Here is a 21,162-nt window from a genome sequence, read left to right on the forward strand (position 1 = left end):
ACACACACACACACACACATATATATATATATATATATATATATATATATATATATGAACCTACCATACATGTTTTTTTTAAGTTTGTGATCATGAATATTCAATGAAACGAAGTTTATATATTTTTATTATAAATTCTTAAAATAATTTTCTCAGATTAATCATTTTTTTCCTTTGATTATATACAAAATAGTGAGACTTATTTTTTTTATTAAAATTGTTTTTAATATCATTCCAAGTTTTTTATTTAAAAAATGATGTTTATAATAAAAAAATATTTTTGTTAAAAAAATACATATAATTTTTATTTTATTTTATTAAATCCATGTATCAATTTTTCAATTCATAATTAGATTTTTATATGATGCTAAAAAATGTGTTATCAACACCTTGTAGGTTGGCTGGTTACTACTTTGAGTGCTCATATTTTGATTTTTGACACGTAGCTTAAACGTTTACAAACTTGTTACTCTTGGTGCTTTCATTGTAGTAATCAATAGTTATTTTTTTATAATTTAGTCCTCAAACTTGATCTCTTCAATTGCATCCTTTTTATGCTCAAATCATGAGTAATTTATCAAGAATTGTTAAGGAGGGCACAATTGAAAGAAAAAAGTAGAACCAAAGTGTAAAACAATGAGAAAAGGGTGGCATTTTAACAAATAAGGGAAAAACTCACTTTAGTCCATTTTTTAAATTATAAATTTTTGGTCCCTTAATATTTTGAATTTTCAATTGCAATACATAATTTTGTTTTTTTTATTTTTCAATCTATAGCTTGAGAGAGGAAAGAGAAAATCACTAGATTTTGGTTGTAAAGAATCTCAGTTGATATCAATTTAATTCATGAAAAGATTGATATTGTTATCATGAGTTTTACTTGTGTTGGGGAAAAAATTATTTGACCAACGATTAAGTGAGTCTAATAAACATGTTAATATTTTTTTATTTATTAGCATAATTAATTCTTGATTTATTTAATTAAATAGAGATATAAGTTTTTCAATTTATGATTAGGATTTGTTCTTTTGTCCAAAATCACGATGAAAAAGCCTTCATATTCATTATTGTTTTTTGCATAAAAAAGTTATTTGACTATTTTTAAGTCTCTAAATATATGTATCCTTTGAAATGAATTTTTTAATTTATATGTAAATTAATACTTTTTTTCTAGTTGTTTATATTATTTATTAAGCCTTTTTTAAACAGAAGTTGTTTTTTAATTATTTTGTATGTATTTAATGTTTTAAGGAGATTATTATAATTCATCTTTAATTTTTTAAAAGGTTTAATATAAATAAGCTTTATTTTTAAAAATAAAAATTATTTATTCTCAATAAGAAAAAAGTAATCTTTAAGAGAGAGAAAAAACATGTAATTTAATTGAACAGAAAAGTTAAAGTTAAATATTATACTTATGTATCTTTTACTTTTATGAAAATGACTAATCTTTTATTTTATAATCTTATTGGTATTAAATGTTCTTTTTCAGTTTAACAATGCATATATTTTAAGATTTATTTCATTTAGCATAAATAGTATTGTTTTTACATTTTTCATTTAAGAGAATCATGATACAGTAAAATATACTCACAATATTATCTTAATATTTTTCTACTACATTAAAAATTGATCATGTACATGCCATTGTGTTAAAAACTTTTGTATATATATTTATTATCGCAAATGATCCTTGTTTTTATTTTATAAAATGTAGAACATCAGCCTTTTTTTTAATATATATATATATATATATAAAACATGTTAACAACATACACACATTTATTTAGTTTTGCATTGAAAAAAAAAATATTTGACCAATGATAAAGTGACTTGAATAAACACATTAATATCTTTTTGCATTTATTGATATAAATAGTTCTTGATTTATTTAATTAAATAAATATATAAGCTTTTCAATTAGGATTTGTTTTTTTTGTCAAAAAAACACATTGGCAAAGCCTTTATTTTCATTATTTTTTTGCATAAAAAAATTATTCGACTTGAGAGGAAACGCTAATTAAATAGCTATTTGCTAAATATATTATGTTAACAAGGTAGGTTTTGGTTATTATCCTGTGACAATAAATACAAAAATAGTAGAAATAGAAATGTGCTCGTTTGAAAAGATAGAAACATAAAAATAAATATGTTTCTAGACAATGGTGGAGTAAATTTCTATATTTTTAAAATAAAAAATATAGAAAAGACATCTTTTAAGAGACAATATCCATTATTTTTTATTTTAAATATATTCTTGGTAAAAAAAATAAATACAAACCTTGTTGAATTAAAATATATAAAAATAAAAATAGTTATTATTATAATTTTAAAAACTCAACTAAGGTTAAGACCTGAGTCAACTCCTGAGTTAACTCGAGTTGACTAATATATATATATAATTGAAAAAATATTGTTTTAACCCAAAAATTAAAATAAAAAAAAAATCATTTGATTTTTTACTTGAGTTTGCCATAGGTCAACCAGATCATGAGTTGACCCAATTTTTTTTATCATTTCATGTTGGATTAAATCTTTCTTTATTTTTTTAAACTCAAATCTAGGCATTAGGTTGATGATAATCATGGTTTTATAATTAAGGTTATTATATAATTATTAATTTTGACATTTAATATAAATTAAAGTTAAAAAAATAAATATATAAGTTTAACAATAATTAAAATTAAAATAATTTTTTTAATATTTTTTTATATTTTGTTTAGTATCATATAAAACAAATTACTATATCTTCGACACCACTAACAAATACATTTTTGTCATCATCTTGTACTATGTCTTGTCTCGTTTATCCTCGCCGTTTCTCTATATCATATATTTCAGGAAAGTAAACAAATGTTACCTCAGTGAACTCTTATGTTAAGTTAGGTTTCTACATGCGGGTCAGATGATTGAAACAAATGAGAGTGCTGCTGGCCATTATCTGTCCGCATCCTATGATGCAGCTAGGAAAGTGCTTAGTTTGGTGGTTCCTTGAGCTTTTCTATTCGGTATATGTGATGTGGGGCTTGGTTTCCTGACCTTTCGCTCCCACATGCACCCTCTCCAAAGTATATGATAATTAGAGGAGAAAGCTGGCTGCCTAACTTTGTGGTCGCTTTAGCAGTCGCGGGGAATCTTTAAATATGTAAATTGAGGGCGACTGGAAACAAAGCTAGATTGGCCCCTCTAAATTTCTTGGCTTTCTTTTTCCATGAATCAATTCATAAGCCAATATACTGTAAAATTGGCATCAATCGTTTTCCCTTAGCTGGAACTACACAGCCCAGGTCCTCTTGCAACCGATTTCCATTCCTTTTCACAGCCCGAACGACGACGAATTAAATCGTTTTCGAAACGTAGCTGAGGGACCAACAGACATGGTTGACGGGGACATAAGGCAGTTCGATGGCTTTCGCAAGTCACAACTGTGGTCAGAACCGAGTGCTGTGCAGGTTAGAGCTCTTGTTACTTGATCCATTAACTGTAGACGCTACTGGCTGCTTATAGTGGTAGCATATATACATTAAGGTTGAAGTGGATGGCTAAGACGTTAGGGAGGCATGGTTCTTTCCTGAGCCTCCAAATTTTATGTAGGAGAGGCTATGGAATGGAAGGATTTCTGCTGTATTGGTGATTACAAAGAGACTGGAAATTAGGTTAGTTTGTCTCTCTCTCTGCTTTTTTCAGCCTTCGGCCCTTTTTTGTTGCCTTAGAAAGAAAAAAACAAACGCGGATCTCAGCCTTTCTGCAAGGCCTAAAAAGCTAGAGCCCTCGTGATGATTTTGGCTTTCGACACCAAAGTAGTGTATTGCATTTACAAAAAAGAAAACGAGATATAAAAATGTCTTGGGTTTCCACATGTTGCAGCTGGTGTGCGTCCCAATATATACTATTCGTTGACGCAGGAGATTCCTTAATTTCATGGGGGCAAAGACAAGAGGAAGCGAACTGCAAATTTAGTACTAACGGTGGATCGATTTTTTATTCAAGTATCCAATTAACCTGTAATTTATCTATTTGAGTTGAGTTGCTTGTTTTTAATTTATATTTTTTCTCATCTGTCTTCGTATCAAGAACCTGTATGGCAACATGTTGCCCTACAGGTGAAACATGTGTTTCGGATAAAAAAAAACATAAAAGAATAAAAATATATTTTTATGCAAAATACAGGTTACATATATAGCAGGTGTACTACAGAGCCTCAGTTACACAGCAAACAAATGTGGATTCATGTTGAAAAATGTGAAAATGAATGTAATCAAGAAAATAATAGATTAATATCTTAACTACCTTTAACCTTTTTACAGAAAAGGCAAATCGAATGTATCATCATCAAGAAGAAGAAGCCAAGTCGTCTTCCCTAATCTCATTTTATTACCATTTGTGTATATTAATTAAATCTCATATTTTTGGATGAACATAATTAACTTCTTTTCTGAGGCTTTAGTGGGTTTTTTTTTTATTCCAGTGCTTCCACATAGAATAGTATTTTTTATATATATATTTTTATTTTATTAGAATTCTTAACTATTTTGAGACAATTATTGGGTTTTTAAAATGCTTTTGGTGCCACCACGTATGATGACATGTCATTTTAATTCTTATTATGTATTTTGTGGTCTTTTTTTCTCCAATTTATATATAGGATTAATTTCTATTGAGATCTTTAAGAATTATAATACATCATGATGGGTAATCGGATAGTTGTTTTAACCCATCCCAACATCATGGATGAACATTTTAGCACCACCAATATGAATGAAACACCATTACCGTGGTTGTGAATTTCAATCGGTGTTGATTTGGCTTTTAAAGGGGTACTAAAATGGTCTTTTACATCCAACGTAAATTCTTATTTTATCAACATTTTATTTTGTTTTCATTTTTTTTTTTACAATGTTAATTAAATATTCATTTTCTCATTATTTTTTCCAATCTCAACCCACATGTGCATGGGATAACAATCATCACTTTTCTAACGTCAGGCATGAAGAATACTGCATTGAAAAATAAAAGTCGAGGTACTCAAATAAATAATATTGAATTTGAGATACTCAAATAAAAATTAAATAAAAGATTGGGCCCTAAATAATTCGTTTTCTCTTTTTCCAATTCATGTCCTTATTTTTGGCACCTTATTTTTGGCATGGAAAGAGATATAATGGCCATGTTACCAATGTATTCGTGGAACTAACTAACCATGGGTGTCACATTTGGAAAATTAAAGTGAGCAACTTGAATAAGTTGATTAGAGGTTGGGTACTTAAAATAGAACAATATTAATCAAGGATAGTATACCAAATTCACATTTTTGTCAAAGTTGATTGATGTTTAATAGAATTAAGGTGCATGGTTTCTAATTTTTGAATGTGTTTATGTCATCAATAAAGCAAAAGTATCGAAGAGCGATAATGACCGATAGAAAGAAACATGATGAAACAAATTCTACTATGAGAAAATTAAAAAATATTTGATGTTGTTTACCCTAAAAATGATAGAAAAAATTTAATTAATAATTTTTAATGAAATCAATGATAAAATAAAATATACATACATACATATATACATATATATATAATCAACATTGCTTGCATATCTGATATAATTATCAATGAAAATTTCATTAATAATTTCAAAAATTCATTAAAATTCCTCGGTCTCTCTTCTCTTCCTATTTATTTTTTATTTTATCTTAGAGATCTTTATTTTGCAATATCCCTTCCTTGTAAATTTAATGCTAACAAAACCTTTTATCTTCCCATCTTTAGTTTGATTTCTTGTCCAATAACATTAGGGTTTGATTTTAGTAATATTAGTTTATGTAAGTGTTAATTTTACAGGATTTCAGTTTTTGAAAAAATTTGGACCTTATTCTTTATTTCTTAACAATCATGAATTCGGGTTTGGTTATGTTATTTATTTCATGCATCATGTCAAAGGTTACTTGACCCCGTTCATGGGACTCCATGAACAAGACCTAGCTGCCTCCCATATTTTTTTCTAATTTGTGCAGAATTGTTGTTTTTTATGATGGGGAAGCAGAGCATATAAAGGAGATAAATGTTTGTTATCAGAGAATGATAGTTTTTCTCATTAATAAAGAATGGAACATTTTAGGAATTTAGGGCTACTATTTTTTTCAAAAAGAATATCATCATGGTTTATAGTTCCAGAATAAATGCTTGATTTTGTTAATTAGTCTTGCGGAAAAATCTTTATAGTAATAAGCTAATACTGGGTCATCTTGTATAGATTATAATTTGTGTTAAAGCAAGAATTTGCATGATTTCTCTATGCTTTATAATTTGATTCATCTTTGAATTGTGTTCATTGTTTTATTTTAGGTACCATATATACAAAAAGAAACAGGTCTAAGTCCAACAAAAGTGTTACCGCTTAATCAAGTAATAATATCAGTGATTGTGTTGTAAATCTTGGTGACGATAATAAAGATATCTAATATAAAAGTTATAAATCAAGGCTCAATCACTAAGAAAATAAAACATGCATTCTTTTTTTGATAGAGCCCATTTCACGCAAAAATATAGCAAAATGAAAAAGCAATCTATTTATGTAATTAATATTTTATGTCATTATGTTGTTTATTTGTTTTGAGTTATTTTTAAGTTTTATAATAACATGAAAATAACTTGCTTAAATTGATTTTGAGATGTACAAATATTAAAGTTACTCATTCCATCACATCTAAAATGAAACGGTCATTCAAATAACTATTGTTTCAATGGAGTTAACTTTATCACCATCCTGAATGAATGTATAAAATAAATACTTGGTGGAAAAAGTTTAAAGTTAAATAAATAATCTCTTATATATTCAAGTTCCTAGGAGAGTGTGAGAAATTCACAATGAAGCTAAGTAAATTTAAATCAATTAATTTGATTTTTTATAAAATGCCCACAAACAAGCAATTAAAAAGGCTCACTCAAATCATAAAGAGAAATGTGAAAGCTATAAACCAAGGCATTCTCACACAGAGTAATTGGGAAATGTATCAAAAATTTATGGTTTTATAAAGTTTTACAAACACTCACAATCTTGTATATAAAATAAAAATTTAAAACAATGGTTTCGATTAGTAGGTACACTCGAATGAGTGATTCTATTTATCATCTATGTAAAGAGTGATTCTATTTATCATCTATGTAAAGCTCCTAGTAATAGCTTAAAGCTATTTAATTGACAAGAAAAACAACTTAGACAAAAACAAACTATAATAAATTTATATGAGGAATCTTATAAAGAAGGAGATGTCGATAAGAGCGGAAGTATTTATTATAAGTTTTTCTTGTATTATTGATTTAACATTGTTTATTTACATTATTAATTTAAAATATCCTTATCTAATTTAGGAATTTGGCTTTTTTTGTTTTGTTTTGTTTTATTTTATAGGAAACATATCACGTTAACGCTAGCATGGTTGTGAAATTTAGTGAAGATACTTTCACATATTCTTTTTATAATCATCAAGTGTGGTTAAAAATTACTACAAGTAATGGACCCTATAAGAATTAAATTTATGATTTGCCTATGGTATCAGCCCATGAACCGAGAATAAATGATGTTATTTTGACTGTAATTACACCACATTCGAATTCAAGTTATACATTAGAGGACTTTGATGAGATTGTTCATAAAAGGACTAAGAAACAATTATCTATTAAGATGCTGAATATGAGTGCTAAACTCCAATGAAAAAATAGAATTTATTAGGGTTGAATAAATGTAGTTATGGGTATACATTTTCCCTCTTTGTCCTAGATCTTATGGTTCATGATCTTTCTCTTCCCCTCATCTCCATCTTTTTAAGAATTTAAATGTTGTTTATATCTATATTTGTTTAAAAATATTTGTGTATGGATGGAATTTTGGTTATCTGTTGTGCTCTATTTAAATTAATTATGAAATTTATATGTGTAAATTTTTGGAGATAGGTTTTTGTTATTGTTGTAGTTTATTATAAACTATCTAATTGTTGTAACTAGAGATGGAAAAAAAAACTTTATCAGAAATGCTATGGAATTGTCCGTGTTTTTGTTGGTATTTTCATATAAAATTTTTATAAACCTTACATAATGGATAGAAATTACTGATAGAATAACAGATAAAAAATTTTGTTAGGAGTATAAACGGTGATGAAATTGCCACAATGTCCTATCAGTAATTTGGTTGAAATTGAAAAATGATGATTGAATGGCCGATAGAATTGAAAGCCCGATGAGATACCTTTCGACAATGGTGTTCCGTTATCGATTCCTTCAACGTTTCTCAATGCTGACAAGAATTTTCACAATACAAGGATGAAATACTCTGTCATATTTTTAAATTTTGTAGTAGTGATTACTTAGATAAACCTATTTATGATCCTGGTACTAAGCAGTCAGTACTCTAATCAATGGAGGAGTATGATTAGGCACTTCGATAAAAGAGAGGAGTCTAGCTAGCACCTAGCATGGGGTCTGTAATCGGGAAGAAACAGACCGGTAAGACTTTATCTCCTCCAAAATGACATTCAAGTGATATGCACAACGGCATAAAAAAAAGAGCAAAATGGAGAAGAAACTTGAATGGATGGATTCACTAGCTAGGTGGAGGGGATTATTTCTTAGCACGCTTGCCCAGAGGAATGTTTTGGGGGTCCCTCTCAAGACCAAATTGAGAGGTGAGCTTGTTATATTTTCCAAGTCTGTGAATATTAAAACAACAAATAACATGCAGTAATGATCGTTTAATGGATTTGGGGCCAGCCGCTATATCGAGTGGGTGACTAAAAATTATATTAGGTAAGCTTTTAGTTGGGGCAGGTAAATTAATTTGTTTCAAAGTACAATTTGTTTAGATGCCATGTTTAATTTATTACGATTGCACTTTCAAAAGAGATTTGGACAGTAAGAAGCTAATCCTAAAGGTGGGACATGTCAAGTAGTTCTTCTTTGGCTTCTGAGTTAGCTAGCTTGTTCCATGAAGTGCATTTCATGGTTGGAAGAATCCCATCGACTCCAATGGGTAACAAGTCAGACCTGACATACAAGACTGGTTTGGACATAGAAAGAGATGGGAAAAAGTTGGAGACAGTTGGGGTCACACAGAAGCACTAACCAGCCTAGCTCGCAACCAAGTTGATATGTAACTGATAGAATATTTTTTTCCTTGAAACTTCTTCCAAATCTCAGTCTCATTGCATACATTGAAAGCTTAAACTGAACCAACTCTGGACACTCAATACAATAATACTTCAGGTGCAAATCCTGATAGAAGACTTCATGAATACAAGTCTTACTGCCATGAGAAAACCCAGACTCATATTCAAATCTTCTTCTATCTTGAAAACATTATACGAGTAAGAACCCTTTTTGAAGCCAAAAACCAAATGAGCTTCAAAATTTTTACACTGCTCAAAAGAGTGAAGAGCAGAATACAAAGCAAAGCAAAAAAGGAAACCATATGTGTCCTATATATGTTAGTCATGAACAGCTTTCAACATGTGACCCAATACCATGTGAAAATGAGTGAAAAGAAAGAATGATATAGTGGTTTCTTGGGCTCCTTGTCTCTTTCTTCTCTCTTTTACCATGATCCTCCACCAAACATTCCGTTCCAGTATCCAGTACTTGAAGTCCCTTGTCCCTTGTTTTGATCAACTTCATTTGTGCTTGAAAGCTGTTTCAGTTCACCAAAAGGAAATAAAAGCCTTCCATTATGTTCTTGAACTCCATATCTACTTCCAAGCCCATCAAGAGAAAAACTCAGAGTTGGTTTCAATTCTTGCAAAGGGAATCCACCCGAAGAATAAAGTGTGTTTGAATCCGGCATCGGTGTTGGGATAAAAGAATTCAAACCCCTAGAAGCAATTCCACTCCTTAGTAGCTCCAGAGCTGAAATAGGAGATGAAGTATAGGGAGAAGAATAAGAGTTATGTTGATTGTGGTTGTTGTTTTCAGTTTTGGCCACTTCAGTATAATGAGATATCCCTTGACTATCCTGCATAGCTGGGAATGCCAGATTAAGGTCTTGACCTTCATGGCCGCTCTTAGGATTCTGAGAAGAGAAGTGAGAGAGGTTTGGTGGGTTGAGATCGGGGAGCTTCGACGGAGCTGCAGATGCTGCTACTGATGATGATGTAGATCTCTTGTTCTTTCTTGAACCTCCTCCAACAGGAACGTTTCTAAGAGATCCTCCTTCAGTCCAGTACCTTCTGCAAGTCTTGCAAAAATATCTTGGTTGTGTGAGACTGTAGTTGTTATAGTAACAAAACTTGGTATTGGTTGAGTTGCATCTTGGACAGTTCAACTGCTCTTGAGGCCTTGCTTTTCTCTCTAACACAGGCCTTCCGCATGTATTTGATGTCATCTCTTCCATGGGTCTTGCCAATTTAATATCCTGCAAACCCTAGAGTACTGAGATGATGAAGGAGATCCATAGCGATATTGTACGAAGTAATCAAACCATGCAATCTTGAAACCTTATTAAGAGATGGCTGATGGGATAACAATTAGTAGATCAAACAAAATAAAAACGCATAAGGTTTCTTTGTCTGAAGAATTACATGAAAGAGGAAATTAATTAACTCCATGAAGTAAAAACAGAAATGAAATTAAAGAGGGGAAAAAACCCTAAAAGAACAAATGATAATAGCAAATTATGCCTTTTCCCTTTCCTTTATAAGTTATCACATGAGCAAAAAAGTGAAGAAAGAAAAAGTTGAATGGTTTCATGCATGGTTCAAAGAAGAAATTAAACTTTACCTTTCCATAAAGAAAATTCAAATAGAAGGGACCTGCACTGTGCATGAAGATGATCTCAAGGACAAACAAAAAGAGAAAACAGACAAACAACAAATAATATTCGATCTCTCAAAACAAACTACTGGAACATGGTCGATCATATATAACCTTAAAATCCCTAAACCAGAGAAACTCATAATTGTACAAAGAAAATTTTATATAATACTTTGCAAAACAAATATATATCTACCCACCCGTGGCCATGAAGCAGCGTCCATAAATTCAGAAGAAAAGGGGAAAGAAAAGCAACTGATGACTTCAGAGAGAGAGAGAGGGAAAGGGAAAGAAGGATCGTGTTCACCTCCTTTGTCTGCAGCTGTTCTTAGTGCAAGAAAGAATGTTTTAGATTGTTTGTATGCTGGCTTTATGTGCGAGTTCACTTTATGAAGATGGAAAGAGGGTGAAAAAAAACACAAAGCAAGAGAGAGGGGCGTTAATTTGTTTTGACTACACCACACGCATAACAGGAAGGGGAAGGGAGTAGTATTAATCGCATTTTTTAAGTTGGCAGCGCTGGTTCAATCTTATGTGAGAATTCTTTGTCAGATCTTCGTTCAACAGTGGGTTGTCCATTTGTTTATTCATCGTGGGTGGAATTATGAGTGTATGTACTGTGGGTGGGTTCAACTTTTTGACCTTATAATGTACAAGTCCTTTGATTCTTATTCAATCTCTTGTTACCCTCCCCTGTTGTTTTCCTTTTAGTGCATGTTTTCTTTTGGACCACTCATGAACAAAGGTTGGGTTCTGTTTGGTTTATCAAAAAGATAGGATTGTCGATTACTTTAACATCCTCTCCTGCATTTTGTCAAAAGATCCTTTCTCACATATTGGCAACTTTTTCGTGCTTTCGGAGGCAACTTCCTGTTCACCCTATATATATATATATATTCTTTGCTTGCAGATTAATTAAGCTAAGCTCACACCAGTCCATCTGGTATATGTTGCGAACTTATTTTCTAATTGGTCATTTTTATTTATTTATTTTCAACCTCCATAAAGCAATATATTGAACCGGCCTTAGTTTTGGCACAATTCGTCCCATCTTCACATCCATTGATCAGAACTCAATCTTCATTTACATTAAGCTCCTTTTGAATAGGTATCATAACGGCACTGCAGTCCCAGTACTGTTGATTAATCTTGTTGCAAGCGCTTCAGCTCTATCCTTTCAGAAACAGAACCCATTAAAATCAGATTGGATTCAAGCCTGTTGAACAGAATGTGGAGGTTCGTCATGTGGTCTCAATTTGAAAATTGACAGTACAATATCTGAGAGAAGATATATTAAGACGGCTCAGGTATTACGGGTCGCGGAGTCAAAATCTTCAAACCTTGAACTAAATTAAGGATCTATTGTTTACTTACCAGCTTCGCCTGTATTTCTATGTTAATGTGATAAATTAGTTTATATTAAGGGGCCGGATTGTAAGGAAAGCTCTACATTCAGAAATGAAAATGGAAAGTTCATGGAGAGAGAGGGGAGCCGACAAAAGCAAGATGGTGGGGGCCCAAATAATGCGCGGTAGAATGGAAGGGAAATTCCTTTGTTGGATATCTTTATAGGGATGCTGACAGCTATGGCTTCGAATTCTTCGAAATAGCCAAGGAACCGAATCTTACTCGCAGTTTCAGTTGGATTATTGATTGCTTGTTCTCCCATGCTGCTGCCTTCTCCAATTTAAGAAGCTGCGTGCATAGCCTCATTGATATCACCATACCATGATATTAATATATTTTCCACCAAACACAAAATGGTGGTGAAAGATGCTTAATGTTACCATAAAATGTGTTGATCAATGAACATCGTCGTCGTCGTCGTCATCATATCTAAGATTTGGCAAAATTACATGCAGTGAGAGACCTCTCCAAATTTTGCGACCATCGATCTTATGCTTGTTCGATCATCAGTTGGGCTGGAGTTCGGGGGCTATGGACCCATAACCCACTTGTGGCCCCACTGTAGATGGCACGGCGGAGCCTGATTTCAAGCTAATTTTGGAATCCCTGATCGTGTCTGGAGGTTGAGTTTAGAAGCTCTTATTATAGAAAAAAACTGATTGCAGGAACGGTAGGTTTTTTTCCCCTCGGATGTTGCACGGGAGAGAGAATTGTAGAAAAAACTAATTGCCATAGAAGAATTACTGTACATCCTACGATGAACAGGAACAGTAGTTATAGTTATTTTTCATCGGTGTTGGTCGCAATTAATGGAGAGAGAAAAGGGACAAAAGGAAAATAACAAAAAAATTGGCAGCAATGCAAGGCATTCGAACTTGCTATCTCAAAATAATTTTTTTAAAATAAAAAAATTATTTTATTATATTTAAAAATAAAAAATATTTTAAAAATAATCATAATTATATTCTTAAATAAGACTCACTGATAACACGCATTACACTATAAGAAAAAACTCGTTATAATAATTCTAAAATCATTTAAGAAAGCTTGGACAAAACCGGTGAGGCTATCTCATATATTGGCATTTACAATGATAAATCTTTGATAATTTTTTTATTATAATTTGTGATTTTTAGATAATTCTTCAAATTAGTCTTGAAAATGTAAGAAATGAATAGTAAATTGTCCACGAGCAATTAACATTTAACAAGTTAATTCAAATTAATATATTATTGTTTTTTATTTTAATCTCTAAGCTTTTCTTTTATTATTATTATTCTTTGGTGTTTCATCTGTTAGCCAAGGTTTGAAACAACAGCACTAGATTTACCTAGGGATCTAAAATAGGTTTTCGAACGGACAACCAGGCGCGTTTGCCGTGACCCCTAAAACTTCCGGCAACGCAGGTTGGTCTCAATGTCCCTTTTGAACAGGAAAAAAGACTCCTTTGTTTTGGACAAAAACGTCTCCTCGCGCATTAATTCTACTGAGGTGTTACAAGGTCAAATTTAACGTTTATGTGCGTTGAAATTGCTTTACTTTTCACTTTCAGTAGTTTCAATAGATTTTGGGACGTAGTGATGAGCGAAAGTTCTTCACATGTTCCTTAATCCCGATTCTTCTGAGAAGAAGTATATTTTCTTTGACAGTTTATTGAAGCAGAATTTAACATCATCATTTTACATGAATAAAAGGGAGAATCGAGAAGGGTAATTAATGCTATATAAATCTCAATACGACGGCACTACATCAATGAAGCATAAATCATATGATGGTCAACATCTCTTTCTCTTCTTTTTTTCAAAAATGAAATGATTGCTACAGCGGAACTTGTTATGAACAAGAATGACCGAAACAAATCATGTGCTAGATCTCGTTCTTGCTTTGCTTTAACAGGAACCAAATCATGAAAATCCGATTTTAGCCGATCATAAATTGACTTGCCGCAAGGCACACGAAGGTGTTCTTATTCGACGACAAAAGACCAAGACCTGTCCTAATAACGGGATAAACATGGAGCTGGTGGATTACCAGTCAATTTCCTCCCGCTTAGTACAAGCAAGCCTGCATCTTGTTCTTCTGTTGCAATCACACCCGCAGATTTACCAATAAAGGACAAAAATGATGAGGTGATCGGGTAGAAAGTGCGGTAGGGTTCATCGGTCTCTGAATCCGGCCCGGTTCTCATTAGGCAGGCCTGGGTGAGAGATTCCAGCCCACGAAACCAAATGCTAACTTCACGTGTTTATGGGCCAGCATTTGATGTATATCCCCAGTTCATGTCAGTGGCCCAACTAACGAAAGGTTGCTTCCTCTTGCGCGGCCCGAAAATAGCCCAATAAAAAAACCTCCTTTTCGAAGAGCTGGATCGAATTGAAAACTATGCTAGGAGGATAGGGCTGATGGGTCCAGAGAACTACCGCTCTATTCATATAATAATGGAAAACAGAGAGACGTCTATGGGATTAACGTTTAACTTTTGCATATTATTTATTTATTATATTTAAATTTAATATTCGTTAAAGCGTTATGTGTCTCATTATTATAAATATTTTTCGATACATCTATGAAACATATTTAAACTTTATACTTCAACCATTCTTTTATATCCTAAATCACTTCATGTATTAACATTTAACCTTTATTTTCTAATTCAGAAGGAAACACAACCTTAAATCTTCTTCTTCTTTTAAAAAATATCCTTAATCACTTCATGTATTAACATTTAACCTTTATTTTCTAATTCAGAAGGAAACACAACCTTAAATCTTCTTCTTCTTTTAAAAAATATTTTCTGTTCAAACTTTTCACTTCATATCAACATCTTAACCTTAATTACCAAAAGGATGAGAGTCAAAAGAGACTTAATATTTCTATCTACATTTGGATATGAATTTATAATCTGAACCCAATGAATATTAACCCGAATAAGTATGTAATTTTTAAATAATTACTTTAGCTGATAAGTAATAAATAATGTATAAATATTAACCAATATTAGAAATCGTGTTTTTTAATATAATTGCCATTCTGAATCCCGCTATTCTCACTCCGAATCGCGGTTTTAATATATCTGCTCATTTGCGCCTTGAATTATCATCTGCAGATACTTAACGATCTGGTGCAGATGGCCATGGCTCCTCTTCTGTCCACAATATAGGCCAACCTTCGTATAGTTACGCTGCTGCTCTTGGTGCCTCCTTGTCTAGGAGTACGACTCCTGATCCTCAACACGTTGCCAGGGCCCTGAGTCCATGTCCTACACCCAGTGGACAAGGGAGAGTTAAGCGCCTTGTTCCATCCGGCGCGAATCCCCTCCATCACTTGTATAGTGGAGGTGTTATTTGTCTTGCAATAATGAATAAATGTACGAACACAAATAATGAGCAGACCAGCCCACTTTTATATGTGGGTTCATTTCATAATTTCTTTTTGTTTTGAATAAAGAAGCGCGCGTGTAAGGCAGGTGTTTTTCTCGGTTGATGGATACCACATCTGAAAAGAAAGGCCCTGCTAGTTCAAACTCATCCATTGGTGTCTCATCTGGTACTCTCAGGGAGCCCTCAGAGTTGGTAGCTGCGTTTTCTGGCATGAACTTGGCAATAAATGGCGGAGCAGATGAAGAAAGCCATTTTCCATCACAGGTTGAACAGGATGTTGACAGCCGTCAGAACCATCTCTTTGGTCTCCAAGGCGGTCGGAATCATCGGAAGCAAAATGCATACATGAAGAACTCGGAATCTGGGCATTTACACGTCTTCTCCTCCTCAATCTGTCAATTTATCATATTCTGGTTTGGCTAAGGGTTAATATTTCTTGAACTGCTATTATCAGTAGTAGTTGTTTAATACAAATATTAATAACAATAACGGTTATTTATTTAACATAACCGTTATTTTTATTAGCTGCTAATAATTCTTATTGACAGTTAAGGGAAAATATACTATTTTTCCAATATTTTTCTATCATATGTTTTATACTCTAATCTCTTGTCAAAATGTGCTAGTTTAGTAAATAATAATTAAAAAATAAAAACTTGAGAAATCTGATACACGTGTAACCATAATCATCCCTGGCAACATTCACAAACTTCTGTTGATTTAAAAAAAAAAGAAATGAGAAAATAGAGACGCTTTTAATTTGGTAAATAGAAGATGTAAGTACCAAAGCCGACATCAGACGGTAGATTTAGATTTTTTGGAGTTTATTTAGGCCCTACTAATAGAAGATAGCATTCAATCTTAACCCACTTTCTGCAACATTATAATGGTTGTCAAAGCGAGTGACTTCGATATCATCGCATGATAGTCTTTTATTTATTATGGACCCAACACTTTGATTTTTTTAATCCATTGTCAACATCCCAATCATCGCAGCCCATCTCGGAAGGCACAAGCTTCTGCTTAGGCTCGCCTTTATTTATTTAAATACCTGATTTACTTAAATACGATTCCAAAGTTTGTATCCTCTAATCTAATCTAATGAATCTCCATGTCTAAATTTATATATAAATAAATATTTTTTTATATTTACACTTTCTACTATATATATCTTAAGAAATAATAGGATTAGCTTTAGTAAGTTTATTTGAGAAATACTCTATTTTTTCATCATTTACTTAACTAGGTACCCTTCCATTAGAGATGGAGAAGGATATATTTAGAGGTTAGAGGGTCTTTATAAAAATAAAACTGAAGAAAACATCCTCGACTTTCGTAGAACTTCATTTTCATCCCTAAACATAATTGACCAATCACAAGTCATGGATATCATATTGCAATCTCTATTTTCTAGCTCGGATATCTAATCATTGGAGCGGTCCAATTATTAAAATACAAGCTATTTGCTTATTATTGTTCAAATAGAACTTGAAATCAAACTTGAAGGTTGCCGTACAAAAAACACACTAAAAGATTTCCCATTGCGCTACCATTAACTCGAACTTCAATGTAAATTCTCCAGTTCTAGCTAGTAATTAATGATTGCTCTTCCTTGATTTTTTTGAAAAAATTTAGCATGTTGATTAAAATATTTAATTATTAAAAAAATATTTATAAAAATATCATAATTGATTAAAATTATCTGAAGCAACTAGCTTGCTATTTTGCAAGTACTTATTAGTACCACTTGCAACACTAATTGGTATCAATTATTTTGGCAATAATTGGTGTTAGGTCAATCTTACTTGTCTTTTATTTTTTGTATGGATACTTGTCTATAAATAAGCAATGTATCCAAACTTATTATACACATTACAAGAGATAAACAAGAGAAAAGAAAAGGAGAGTAAGAGAGGGAAAGTTATCCCACAAAATTATGAGGCATTTGTGAGAGAGTAAATGAGGTGTTTTCTCTTAGTAATATAAATATTTTTAGTTGTTCTCCTATTATTTGAGAGAGGTTGTAATTCTCATATTACTTAGTAAAATCTTTATATACTTGCTCGTGGACGTAGCTTAATTGGATTAATCATGTAAATTCTTATGTGTTTCATCATATCCCTTGTCTTTTGTCTTGTCGGGTTTGCATGCCAGTATCCTAATAGATTATACATGTCTCATATGCGTAACCAAATTCAAAAATCACACTTGAGAAGTACATTCTTTTTGTGACAAATAAGTTTTTCAAACTACAAGACAAGAAAAAAAACCGCATTTGGAAAGTGTCTTTTTTCAACAAACTGCACTTCTCAACTACGCTTTGTTTAGTAATGTACATGAAACTTGCATGTTCCCTTGAACTACATTATTCTTATAGATAAGTTAGAACTTGGAGGAAGGGCAATTAAGAAAAAGAAAGGCTGGCTAAGAGAGGAGAGAAAAAAAACAAGGAGTAAGAGGTTGATTTTTTCCTAACTTTCGCCTCCTGATTTCTTCATCTTTAATGCTTGGATTTATCTTTATTGATAGGAGATGAAAAAGAGATATTTTGTTTTTATTAGAGATAAATCTTGGCTCTTAATTCAAGTGGGAAGGATTCCAATTATTGGCTCAAAAGTGTCGTCATGACCTACAAAAATTGTTGTAGAAAGGCTAGTTGGCATGATCATTTTAAAGCAACATCAAAATGGTTGTAACGACAATCAACCATTGAGATTTACATTGGGGGTGTAGTACAATATCATTTCATCATAGAGGTTTATGGTTTGTCTGGTTTAAATGAGAGATGAAGCAATAAATACCCCTGAAAAATAGATAATCAATTAGTTTTTTCGGGCAAAAAAAAGAAGAAGATGAATGGTAATTTTTTTTCTTTATATATGTAATATGTTTTTGTTCTAAATGACATACTAGATAACCAAATTGTATAAAGGTTTACGAAACAAATACACAAAACATGTATGCTTAGTTATGAACTTTTATATTTAAAATAATTAAATATTGTCATTAAATTGTATCTAAGGTAAACTTTAGTTATTGTTTCCAGATAGAAAAGATGAAGATAGTAAATAAAAAAGAGATAAGATAGAGCAAGAGATAAATACAAAATTATATTTAATAGTGATATATAAGATAAAGTAACTACTACCGTGTTTTATTGGGTTGATGGTGGACAATGCATAGTAAAATATGAAATGTATAATTTATCATTGATATATATTATTGACAAACTTATATATTTTAAAAGATAATTTTATATTATTTTTTTATTTTAGTTTATATTAAGTGTTGAAATTAATAATAGTACAATAACCTTAGTTATAAAACTCAGATTAACCTAATGGATCGATTTGAGACCTAGGGCTCAAACTAATCTAAGTTTAAGAAAAAATATTAGAAGACTTGACTCATCTTGACCCGATCAAAAAATTGGGTCCAAACTGTTAACAATTTTTTTTAAAAAAAAATGTTTGTCAAAATAATGTTGTTTTAATCATTAAAAAAATCAGTTAACTTGGGTTAACCGAACTTCTCGGACCTTGCTTCGGATTGATTTTTAAAACTATGATATATTCATATTTATCATTAAATATTTTAGTTGGATAATTTGAAGTTAAGTGTTTTTTACATGGATATTTTAGAGATAAAACATAATAAATATTATTCATGAAGACATGTCACTTTGATACATCATGTTTTAGAAGTATATAAATTAACTCAACTTTTTTAGGGAAAAATTTATTTATAAATGTTAAACTTTGTCTCTTCAACCAAACACGTTTTTGTTACTATTATAAAAAAAAATTATATCCCAAGTCAATAACCAAACGTTATCTTATTATACCTTCTTTTTAAAATATATATATATAATTTTACCTCTTTTGTAAAAAAAAAAGAATTTTATTTAAATGGCGAACAAAAAATAATTAGGGATGATAATAGATATTTACAAGTCAAGTTTCTACTATATCTATACCTTATCCATTACTCAGTGGATAAGAAATTTAGATATGGGGGTACAAATGTATGTGTATTAATGATGTCCAAAAATTAGATGATTAGACAAAATAGAATATATGTTTTGTTTATAAGCAAACAATATAAAAGATCATTGTAAGCTAGAAATTATAATAAAACACTAACATGCATACTAGGAAAATACTAAATCATGCATAAGAGATTAAAATTAACTCATAATATACATCCTAAAGCATATATTAAAATATATTTAAACTAAAAACATATAAAGCACTTGTTAAAACTTTTAGAAAATTATCAAGCTGAAAGTTTTGTTGTTGTCAAGTATAAACCTTTTATTTTTAAGGCATAATGGCTAATTTCAATAAATCTCTTAAAATTCTAATTACACATTCTTATTTAGAAGCTCTATTTAGGTGCACTGCTAAACAAGGTCCAATGAACTTAAAGAATTATAGCTCAGTAATCTCTTTACAAGAACTAATGCTCTATATTAGGAGGAAAAAAAGAGCAAAATAAGAGCTAAAAACTGAAAGTAATATAATAAAAAATAGAGTAAAAAAGAGTCATAAATTTTCATGATAGTGAGAATAGTTACTCTCTCTTGTCTTGGAGTTTCTCTGGCTATGAAAATATTTTTTGATGGAAGGAGTGAATTAGGAATTAATTAGCTTTTTGTTCAATTTTACATAAATAAGGCTACTAATGAAGTCGTAAAAAAAACTTTACATATAGATTAGGTTTTTCATGGCTATGATCTAGAGCTTAGGCTTGAAATATAGATTGTGTATCTAAAACTAGTTATTAGGCTTGATTAACAACTATAAGATCTCTTAAAAAAACAAGTCTTCTTGAAACAAGAGGCTGTCTAATATTTAAGTCGGTAAATGTATGAGAGAGAGAAATATATATGTAAGAGTGAATTATTGTAGAATAAAAAAGTGTTGAGTCTAAAAACCTTTCTCATTTACCTAATAGCCTAAGGTATTTATAGATTTTCATCATGTCAACTCACTCCAGGATGTGGTGAGTTACACCATAATTGATTGGTGAAAATGTTATGCCCACCACTAATGGTAGTGTTTGTCCTTTGATAGATAGGTTGGTAATTATTAGTGACATGTTGATAAAAAAAAATAACTATTAGCATAAAAGGAAACGATTGTTTTGCATAAAATATGGTGCATGTTTGCACTGTGATAATTGTTTGGAAATGGATGCTAGCCTTAAAAATATGTACATGTAATTTGTAAAGCATTTGTTAATATAGCATAAAAAACTTATGTGCATGAACGATGCACGATATCACATTCTAACTTCTCAAAACTTGAAAATATGTTGAAATGTATGCCAAAGCATGGTTTGTATAGGCTATGTAACAAGTAAAAAAGAAAAAATATAGGAAGATGAGAGAGAGTTTAAGTTGAGTTTAACTATTGGGATCTAAGTTCAAATGGCTTAAAAAATTATAAAAGAAATATGCATCTTGTTGTGCCTTACTACTATTACCTTACTACTATAAAATTGTAAAAGAAACTAAATCATGCATAAGAGATTAAAGAAGCGTTTAGAAACGCGGGTCAACCAGTATTTTAAAAAAA

General features: G+C 31.1%; 1 protein-coding gene and 1 long non-coding RNA gene across 7 annotated transcripts; one reads left to right on the plus strand and one right to left on the minus strand.

Annotated features, from left to right (window-relative positions):
• Positions 1-2,972: 2,972 nt before the first annotated feature.
• LOC105124733 (uncharacterized) lies at positions 2,973-4,124 on the plus strand. Its single transcript, XR_842105.1, has 2 exons — positions 2,973-3,452; positions 3,595-4,124. It is a non-coding gene; the product is annotated as an uncharacterized LOC105124733 (long non-coding RNA).
• Positions 4,125-9,141: 5,017 nt separating this feature from the next.
• On the minus strand, positions 9,142-11,410 carry LOC105124734 (dof zinc finger protein DOF3.7-like). Of its 6 annotated transcripts, none has more exons than XM_011024844.1 (3): positions 10,997-11,410; positions 9,990-10,407; positions 9,142-9,893 (listed from the first exon to the last, which is right to left on the minus strand). In XM_011024844.1, exons 1-3 carry the CDS (start codon positions 11,018-11,020, stop codon positions 9,586-9,588), a joined length of 750 nt encoding a protein of 249 aa, XP_011023146.1. In that variant the 5' UTR covers positions 11,021-11,410; the 3' UTR covers positions 9,142-9,585. The 6 variants fall into 6 exon arrangements, with proteins under 6 accessions (XP_011023146.1, XP_011023149.1, XP_011023148.1 ...); XM_011024847.1 differs by having other exon boundaries at positions 9,990-10,398; positions 11,104-11,408; XM_011024846.1 differs by having other exon boundaries at positions 9,990-10,495; positions 10,997-11,408.
• Positions 11,411-21,162: the final 9,752 nt, after the last annotated feature.

This window comes from Populus euphratica, unplaced genomic scaffold (assembly GCF_000495115.2).
Source record: "Populus euphratica unplaced genomic scaffold, PopEup_1.0 scaffold32.1, whole genome shotgun sequence".
Classification (NCBI taxonomy): domain Eukaryota; kingdom Viridiplantae; phylum Streptophyta; class Magnoliopsida; order Malpighiales; family Salicaceae; genus Populus; species Populus euphratica.

What these genes read in the sequence shown, in the direction of transcription:
- LOC105124734 (XM_011024842.1), bottom strand. Translation starts at nt 10,808, where the DNA reads ATGCACAGTGCAGGTCCCTTCTATTTGAATTTTCTTTATGGAAAG. An exon ending in TGAATTTTCTTTATGGAAAG is followed by an intron (nt 10,408 to 10,763) that starts GTAAAGTTTAAT and finishes TCAGTACTCTAG; the next exon opens with GGTTTGCAGGATATTAAATT. An exon ending in AGCTATGCAGGATAGTCAAG is followed by an intron (nt 9,894 to 9,989) that starts GGATATCTCATT and finishes CTCCTATTTCAG; the next exon opens with CTCTGGAGCTACTAAGGAGT.